The sequence below is a fragment of the Hydra vulgaris genome, chromosome 04 (assembly GCF_038396675.1).
Source record: "Hydra vulgaris chromosome 04, alternate assembly HydraT2T_AEP".
Classification (NCBI taxonomy): domain Eukaryota; kingdom Metazoa; phylum Cnidaria; class Hydrozoa; order Anthoathecata; family Hydridae; genus Hydra; species Hydra vulgaris.
Window position 1 is genome coordinate 26,342,501 of NC_088923.1, and position 9,853 is coordinate 26,352,353.

General features: G+C 29.2%; 2 protein-coding genes across 2 annotated transcripts in view; both read left to right on the plus strand.

Moving 5' to 3' along the window:
* Positions 1-1,676, plus strand: part of LOC136079303 (uncharacterized) — a 1,783-nt gene extending 107 nt beyond the window's left edge. Inside the window, exons 1-3 of the mRNA XM_065795038.1 lie at positions 1-215; positions 572-1,623; positions 1,668-1,676. The exon at positions 1-215 is cut by the window's left edge and continues 107 nt beyond it. Coding sequence (XP_065651110.1) covers positions 577-1,623; positions 1,668-1,676 — 1,056 coding nt within the window. The 5' untranslated portion in view covers positions 1-215; positions 572-576. The remainder of the gene's footprint in view (positions 216-571; positions 1,624-1,667) is intronic.
* On the plus strand, positions 1,622-2,689 carry LOC105848674 (uncharacterized). Its single transcript, XM_065795913.1, has 2 exons — positions 1,622-2,026; positions 2,096-2,689. The coding sequence occupies exons 1-2, from the start codon at positions 1,684-1,686 to the stop codon at positions 2,623-2,625; spliced, it is 873 nt and encodes a 290-aa protein (XP_065651985.1). The 5' UTR covers positions 1,622-1,683; the 3' UTR covers positions 2,626-2,689.
* The last annotated feature ends 7,164 nt before the right edge of the window (positions 2,690-9,853 follow it).

Below are 9,853 nucleotides of genomic sequence, written 5' to 3' on the forward strand. Positions count from 1 at the left end.
TTATTTACAATTGAATATAATGATGAATTAATTTTTTTTTTTTTTTTAATATACCATAACAACATAACTATAACAACAAATAACTTTTAAATTATTTAACATATGCGAAATTAATTGACATATTATTAAAATTTAATTTGATAGCTTTTCAAAAAATACCATAACAAATTCCAAGGTCTTGTATTAAAGTCACAGTTTTATTTTGAAATATAAAGGTAAGATTCTTGTTTATAGTATAAAAATATTATGTTAAAAGTGGCTCATATAGTTTAGAACCTGCTGGAACAGCATATTAATGTTAGAATAAGTTAATACAATATATGTACAGCCTGTTGGTGCTGTTTTATTCTGCTCATAGCTGCCCCTTTAGGTTTGGTAAACATTTAAAAAATATATATTGTTGTAAAATGCTATTCGCGACAAACCTATTTTTTGGTTTGTTGTCATTATTAGGTGTTGTGCTTATTGTACTGGCCTAATTAAATATATCTGAAATAAAAATAATGGCCATATTCATGTTATATTAGTTTATAGTGGTTGCACTAATAATTTTAAATTAATTTTTTTGTAGTTGATATGAAGATAAGTGATGTCCATAACCGTATACGGCATGACCAACTAAATCCGAGTGATAAATCATTTTCTTTGTCTGTAGAAGCTATTTTAGTCTCTATGAATTTGGGTTCTACTGGGTGTGCTGCATTTTTAAAAGTTTATCAAAAGAAATGGAAGGATGCAAACCGAGGAAACATAAAGTTTGAGAGTAAAAATAAAAATTGGTTGACTCAGGACTTTAAATCTACATACAGTAATAATATATCTAAGCCTGATAATTCTAGTCAATTACATAAGATTGGTGGAAGACCAAGTTGTTCCTTTAAAGTTGCTTCTGACAAAACCAAAAGGAGAAGACTTAATGATATTATAAATAATTTTTCTAGTGATGAGTTGCTCCACTCAGCAAGGCTTAAATTAAGAAATGAGTATAATTATGAGGCTGCCAAGCAAGTTGCTGAGATATCAGAACCTTCTAGTCAATTTAAAAAGTATACACCTGATGAAGGTCTGGCATTAATTATAGATGGTGGCATGTCAAAATCAACCTACCAACTTATGAGAAATGGAGCTGAAGAACGTGACTGCCATATATATCCTTCATACAACAACATAAGATTGTCCAAAGCTAAGTGCTATCCAGAGAACATCTTTGTTGATGATTATTCAGCACATGTACCACTACAAGAATTATTAAAACATACAGTAAAAAGACTTTGTGAGGTGCAAGCTCCTGTGATCAGCACAATGCTAGATGGTTTGACCCGGTTGACTTTGCGTTGCAAGGCTGGGTTTGATGGGGCTACTGGGCAAAGCATGTACAAGCAAATTAGTAGTGAGGAAGCTGGAGATCGTAACTTAAAAAAAGAAGAATCTCTGTTCATTACCTGCTTAGCACCACTAGAACTCAGTGGGTTCTGTAATAACAAAAAAGTACTATTATGGCGAAATGAAAAGCCATCATCTACTGCATATTGTCGTCCAATAAGATTTTCTTTTCAAAATGAAAGCAAAGCAGTTGTTATAGAAGAAGCAAAATATTTAGAATCTGAAATCAATAAATGTGGTGTTTTTAATTTTACTTTTAATGGAAAGGAACTGGTTGTCAAAAGTATTATTGAACTGACCATGATTGATGGCAAAATTCAAACTATTCTGTCTCATGTGACTAACTCAACTCAATGTTGCTCTTTGTGTGGTGTGTCTCCAAAAAACATGAATAACTTAGAAATGGTGCTGAAATTGGACAATTCTAATAATTTAGAATTGAAATATGGTCTTTCTAGCCTGCATGCCTGGATTAGGTTTTTTGAGATGGTATTGCATATTGGATATAAACTAGAAACTCAAAAGTGGCAGTCTAGAGCTATAGAAGATAAAGAAAATGTTATGCAAGTGAAGAAACGTATACAGACAGAATTTATGAACCAAATGGGACTAGTTGTGGATTTCCCAAAAAGTGGAGGATCTGGTAAGTGAAATTACATAAATACTTTTATATAAATCATCAGGTTAACTATCACATATATACAATTTGTAGGTACCAGTAATGATGGTAACACTGCCCGACGAGCCTTTGCAAACTATCAATCAACTGCCAAAATTTTGAAAGTAGATGAAACTCTTTTATTTTATTTTTACATCATACTAGTCACTTTATCATCTGGATTTGAAATTGACACTGTCAAATTTAAAGAGTTCTGTATTACTGCTCTTAAACTTTACATATCTAAGTATTCCTGGTATTACATGGCACAATCAGTACACAAAATTTTAGTTCATGGCCATGCCATCATTGCTAGACAGTACTTGCCAATTGGACTGATGTCAGAGGAGGCCCAAGAGGCCTGTAACAAGGATTTTAAAAAGTTTAGGGAAGATTTCAGTAGAAAGACTTCCAGAATTGACACAAATCGTGACCTAGTTAACAGGCTACTTGTATCTAGTGATCCTGTCATAACATCATTAAGAAAGTGTCATAAAAAAAATGGTAAGAGTTTAAAAAAATACCCCAGTGAAGTTTTGGCTTTGCTGAGGGAATCAGCTCCACCTTCTTCTTTTTCTTTGTAGCTAAACACAATTTGTTGTTTGATTTTTAAAAAAGGTTGATATTGAAAAAAATATTTTTTTACTACCTAAGCCAATTAAATGTCTTTTATTTTATTAAAAATTAAAATATTCTTGTTAAAAATAAATATTATTTCATATATAATGATTATTTATATATCTAAATAGGTTTGTGGACCAATTGGGTAATAATTAAGTTTTGTCCACCACTTCCCATATACCTGGCCCACTGTGCGCTAGGAAGGCAGCTTTTCCGTAAAAAAAATGCGAAAAACAAAAAAGTTATCCTAAATCATTAGCAATAATTCAACTAATTTGAATATCTATTTGATAAAGAACGATAGATTTTTTATAATTTTTTTACTTGGAGCTAAAAGCTTTTATAGAAAAAATATGCTTTTATTTAAAAGTTAGTGAATTGTTAGTAATGGCTATTTTTACATTGCGCGAAACACTTTTATATGCAGTAAACTCCCGGTTTATATACAGTGAACTCCCGGTTAGTCAATCCTCCTTAGGGAATTAGAATTTACTTCAAAAAACCGAATGTTTGAGTAACTGCAAATCTTCATTAAAGTGACCTACTTCAAGTTACTGTCAAACTTTAGCAGAAGAAGAAAGAAAAAAGAAGAAAAACTTTTAAATAAGATGCTATTTAAGTTTTTACGTTCTAAAATACAAAACTAAAATAAAAAAATAAAATCTTACAGTTTATCAAAAAAATTTATCAACGGAATCATGCTTTTTAAAACTTAATTTTTGTCTCTTAGCTCCAAATTAACTGACTCTCTATGATTATGTCTTCTTAATGCTTAATCCAGTAAGTTAAAGTGTTTTGAGGAACGCTAAACTTTTTGGGTACATTCTTTTTAGTTTGACTTTTTTCCAATCTTTAAAAGCATGCTATTTATCTTTGTTTAATAGTTTGACATTTTTGCTCAAAAATCTTACCTTTTTTGGTATTTATATTAAAACTCAAAGAAAGCATGTATATAGAGTGGGAAAAACTCACTATTAATAAACAAATGAACCATGTAACTGATTTAACTAAACAAAGACTAAGCGCAATCATTAAAAGATATTGTAATTCAGTCACCGTAAGATTGGTTTTTACTTCATTTAAAATTTCAAAACTTTTTCCGTTAAAGATCTCTTTCCAACAGACTTTAATTCATTCGTTGTCTATAAGTTTGAATGTGCAAGCTGTAAATCCTGTTATATTGGCAAGGCTACACGCCATTTAAAGACACGAATAATCGAGCACCAAAAAGGGGATAAAAACTCACACATTTATAAACATATTCATTCAAATGACAGCTGTTTTAATAGTTTTAATCATGCTAATTTTTTAATTTTGGATTCGGCCTCCAACAAGTTTACATTAAAACTCAAAGAAAGTATGAACATAGATTGGGAAAAACCCACTATTAATAAACAAATGAACCATGTAAAAATGACAATTTCAATCTAGTTCCTCTTAACATTACCGGCTCTTTTATCTATTTAAAACATTTGTTACATTATTTAATTGCATTTTTATTGTATTATATATATATATATATATATATATATATATATATATATATATATATATATATATATATATATATATATATATATATATATATATATATATATATATATATATATATATATATGTAAATTATGTTAGTGTATTTTACAAATAGAGTGCTCAATGTTCTTAAAGAACAGAGCAATAATAAATAAGTAAAAAACACTTATCTAACTATTTTCTACTACGTGAGGTTTCACCATTGCTGGAACATCAGGAAAACTCTTCCTGATGAAACTTCAAGTAGAAGAAAAAAGTTAGATAAGTGTTTTTTACTAATTTATATATATGTATATATATATATATATATATATATATATATATATATATATATATATATATATATATATATATATATATATATATATATATATATATATATATATATATATATGTATATATATTATGCTATGCTATGTTAAAACTTTTGTTGTACTAGGTTTAATGTGTTCAATTTTTTTAATATTTTGATAACGTTATTTTTTTTAGATATATACATACATATTATTACAACCGATAAAGATAAGTTTTGAAATGCTGTCTATGCAATGGTATCTTGAGCTGAAGGAAACCTTCGTATAACTGACGGGGTGACAAGGGGAACAAAAAATTACTTCGAATAAACAAAATTTCGAATAACTGCTGGTTCGAATAACTGATGGATATTTGCATGAGTTTGTTAAGGAAAATTCACAGGGAATGAAAATTGCTTCAAATAAGCGAGAAATTCGATTTAGTGCCATTTAATCCAACTTCTACAATAAGTAAACAAAATGTTACAGTAGTATTAAATCACGTTTGGTTTAACCCTTGAAAAATGTTATTCACATACTTTAAGTTGCAGAAAGCGAAATCAGAGTTTTTAAAGAAGTGAAGAGGTTATTTCGAAAAAGTTTATACTTACATAGAATATTAATATTATTTAATTATTTTGACAAAAATAATTATATAATATTAATATTCCATGGCCTAGTTAAATACACGGCCTTTTATTCTGCGTAGGAATGGCATTCCCGGGATCTCAGGATCTTGAAATCCCGGGATTTGTTTCCGAAATGTCCCGGGATTTCGGGATAATCAAAAATAAGTAAAAGTTAATAAAGTTTAAGCTTATAGTTGTAAATAAGTAATTTGTACATCGTCTTTGGTATAGTAGCTAATTGGTTGTGTAACTGTTTATTCTCTTTGCAATGTTTTCCTTTTTAAACTCTTAACATATAAAATATAATATTATACTATATATATATGTATATATATTTATATATATATATATATATATATATATATATATATATATATATATATATATATATATATATATATATATATATATATATATATATATATATATATATCAGTGACGGATCCAGGGGAGGGGAGGGGATGGGGGGTATGCATCCCCCATCCCCCCTCCCCACCAGAAAAAAAAAACCCTGAAAAAATCAAAATATTGAAACTATTGAATAATCTGCGCTCTTGATCTTAAATTCTTCCATAAGAAATGCCTAATGTTTCATTCATTTTTTTTTTCACTTTGATTCAACCATACAAAAAAGATACCATTGCGCTGCACAATTTTGCTTTCTGGTACTTTTTTTTATTTCGCCCTCAAAAACTTTAGAAAACATTTAAATTTTATCGTAAGTTTAAACAATATTATATATATATATGTATATATATATATATATTATATATATATATATATATATATATATATATATATATATATATATATATATATATATATATATATATATGCGATTCTAGATTGAGATTACCATGAGCAAAGAACGATCGCTGAAGAAACCTAGGCTTTTCATTACGGATTTTTTGATTAAAAAATCTCCTATTTGTTTCGATAACACACTTTGCACTTCTCTAGCTTTACCTGTATTTGATTGCAGTATTAATAAACCTTTTGAACCAACCAACGTCCTCTCGCAATCTCTTACTTGTACTCCTATTCAAACGATGTTAATAGAAACCGAAAACGAGGCATACCAAGATAATTCTCATCCAGCCAGTAATGATATTGCTTGTGCCTTTTCGGGTGACGTAAGAAATATTGAATATGTGAAAAAACTCAATGATTTAGAAAAAAAGAAATTGATGACTGAACATTGGATGCCGGATTTTTCTTTCAAATATCCATATACAATGAAGGGTGGGAAGAACCCACAAAAGGTAAACCTTGGTCTCCAAAACTTATCAGGTGGAAGTTATTCCAGCTTTAAATTTTCCCCATCTTTGAATGATCTTCTTTGTGTCACTTGTGTTTTATTTGCCAATGAAGTAAGTGAAAATAATCATAGCAAGGGTACAAAACTGGCACAATTAGTTAACAAACCGCTTTAAAAATACAGTCACTTGACAGGAAGTGATGGACAATTGACTAACCATTTAAGCAACCAATATCACAAAAATTCTGTTGTATTTGGTGATCATTTTTTACTAACAATGAATACAGGTACAAACATAAAAATTATGCTAAATGAAAAGTACAAAGCGGAAGTAAAAGAATCACACGAACGTTTGGTGCCAATTATTAAAACTGTTATGCTTTGCGGTAGACTTGGGATTGCATATTGAGGCAGAAGAGATGACGGCGATGTCAGTCTTGAAACAAATGATGGACTTATAAAGGCAGATGGAAACTTCAAAGCACTGTTGGCTTATCGGGTCGATGCTGGAGACAAAGTTTTAGAACACCATTTAAAAAGTTTAGGAAAAAATGCAACATATATTTCAAAAACGGTTCAAAATGAACTAATAGACATTTGTGGTCAAATTATAACAGAAAAAATAATTAAAGAGGCTAAAATTGCTAAGTACTTTTCGGTGATTGCAGATGAAACTACTAATGTTTCTCATCACCAGCAGTTATGTGTATGTATTCGTTTTGTGTGATTGATAAATGGTTTTCATACAATTAGAGAAGAATTTTTAAACTTTAAGAAAGCTAATGATCTTAGTGGTAAAGGGTTAGGTGAACTAATTATTCAAACTCTGAAAGGACATAGTCTTGACCTTACTTACTTAGTAGGTCAAGGTTATGATGGCGCATCAGCTATGTCTGGCTGTTATAATGGTGTCCAGGAGCACGTAAGAAAGGTGGCTCCATCCGCAGTCTTTGTACATTGCAGTAGCCATGTCCTGAACTAAGTTTTAAATTCTACTTGTTCTGTACCAGAAATAAGGGATATGTTTAGTACAGTTAAGAAATGCACAACTTTTATAAACGATTCTATTAAAAGAAGGGAGATATTAGAAAAGTGTTTGTAAGACTCGGAAAGTTCTGTTTCATGCTTAAAAAGTTTTAGTGAAACACGTTTTGTTGAGAGGCATGATTGCTAACTTATTTTCTATCAAAATTTCATTAATATTGTAAAATGTTTGGAGGAAATTGTTAATAAACTTGACAGTAAAACTGCAGACACTGCAAGAAGTCTATTAAGGTGGCTGTATGAGCCGGTTGTTATTGTAGCACTTTGTTGCGCCAAAAAAGTTATCCCATTAACAGTAACATTGTCTAAATTATTGCAAACAGTCAATAACGATCTCATTGGAGCATTAAATGCAATAAACTTTGTGAAAAAGTCGCTTTTAACATGGCGCTGTGATGAGAATGAAATATGGATGAATGCTGATTTCGGCCCATTCAACAACACTAATTATTTAGCAAATGCTTTAAATATAGCTTTAGTGACTCCTCGTGCCGTATGTAGGCAATTGCATAGAAACAATATCCCTGCTGAAAATGCATGCCAATATTATAAAAGAGCTATTTGGTTTCCGTACCTAGATTCAGTGATTCAATCTATGGATGCACGGTTTTCAAACCATCAACAACTAGTTATGAAAATGTCTGCTCTGTTACCATCAGTGATTTCTCTACATAGTTGGACTGATGTGGTTGAAACTTTAAGAATGTTTTCTTCTGTAATTGCGTATCGAGGCGAGGAAACTATTCATAATGAATATTTGGAGTGGAAAGAACTTTGCTCGCATATGCAGAGCCATCCTTCAACATTATTAGTGGCTTTAGATCTAATTCCTGATAGGTATAATTTATAAAATAGAAATACTATATCAGTTTAAATCTCTGTTGCTTATTAACTTACTCAGTTAATTTTATTTTATAGATTGGCAACCATCAAGACACTTCTTTGGATTTTCTCTATCATTCCAATCACAACATGTACAGCTGAACGGAGCTTTAGCGCCATGAATATTTTAAAAAGTTCTTTGCGTAACCGAACCAATGATGAGCGTTTTACTGGCTTGGCATTATTATATATCTATAATACCATGCCTTTAGAAGTAAACGACGTAATTGATAAATTTGCAGCTATTAAGAAGAGACGCTTCGATTTTGCATTGTAGATTTTGTACTTAATTTATTTATTACTCAAAATCCTATTAGTCTAAAAAAGAAATTGTGCAATTATTTCCCGAGGAAATGTAACTATATATATATAAGAAACTAACTCCCCATAGTACAACTCAAATACTATCAGTCGAATCGAAACTGAATCGATATCTTTTGATTCGTAATTTCCAAAAAAATTACGCTTACCACTTTTGGTATCAAAATCCCCCCCCTCCCCCCCAAAAAAAAATTCTGGATCCGTCACTGATATATATATATATATATATATATATATATATATATATATATATATATATATATATATATATATATATATATATATATATATATATACATATATACATATACATATATAGATATATATATATATATATATATATATATATATATATATATATATATATATATATATATATATATATATATAAATATAATATCAAATATATATACTTAAAATTAATAATATATAATTAAATTAAGGTATATGTTCTATTAAGAACTCTTGCTCTTTCCATCAACAAGCGCTTATATTTTATTTGTTTTTTATAATATACTAGTTTTAATATTATACTATATATAATATATAGTAAAATATTAAAACTAGTATATTATAAAAATAAATAAAATTTAAGCGCTTGCTGGTGGAAAGAGCAAGAGTTTATATAGTAGAAGGTATACATTAATTTAATTTTGAGTTTTCTGCTTCCAAAAGTGTGCGCAATTTTAATTCTATTTTTATATTCATTAATTTCAATTCCAAACGTGTGAGTGATTCAAATTCCACTTTTATTTTTTAAGATAAGTGCTTAAAAAGTATTCAATTGCGTTTTTTTCTATTCATTTCCGGGATTTCCTGGGGATTTCCAAATTTCTCAATTCCGAAATCCCGAGATTGAAAATTTCCGGGATTTTTGCCATCCCTAATTCTGCTTAAACAGGAAAAAAATAGGTCGGGTAAAAAAAAACGCATATTTTGTCGGATGGAAATTCCTTCTCAAAATATTTTAATTATTGAGCTATAAAATTGAAGTAAATCTAGCACAGGATAAAAACTTTTGCGTTGGCTTAATCGAAGTATATACTATACTTCGATTAAGCCAACGCAAAAGTTTTTATCCTGTCACTAAACTTTTAGGCTTTTTTTTTAGTTTCTTTTTATTAATAAATAGCAATCATGATTAATAAATGTCTTTATTGAAAACAACACAATCTTCATAATTATATATTTCTAAAATAATTATAGAAAGACATGGGTTATATTTGTCAGC

What these genes read in the sequence shown, in the direction of transcription:
- LOC105848674 (XM_065795913.1), top strand. Translation starts at nt 1,684, where the DNA reads ATGATTGATGGCAAAATTCAAACTATTCTGTCTCATGTGACTAACTCA. An exon ending in CCCAAAAAGTGGAGGATCTG is followed by an intron (nt 2,027 to 2,095) that starts GTAAGTGAAATT and finishes TACAATTTGTAG; the next exon opens with GTACCAGTAATGATGGTAAC.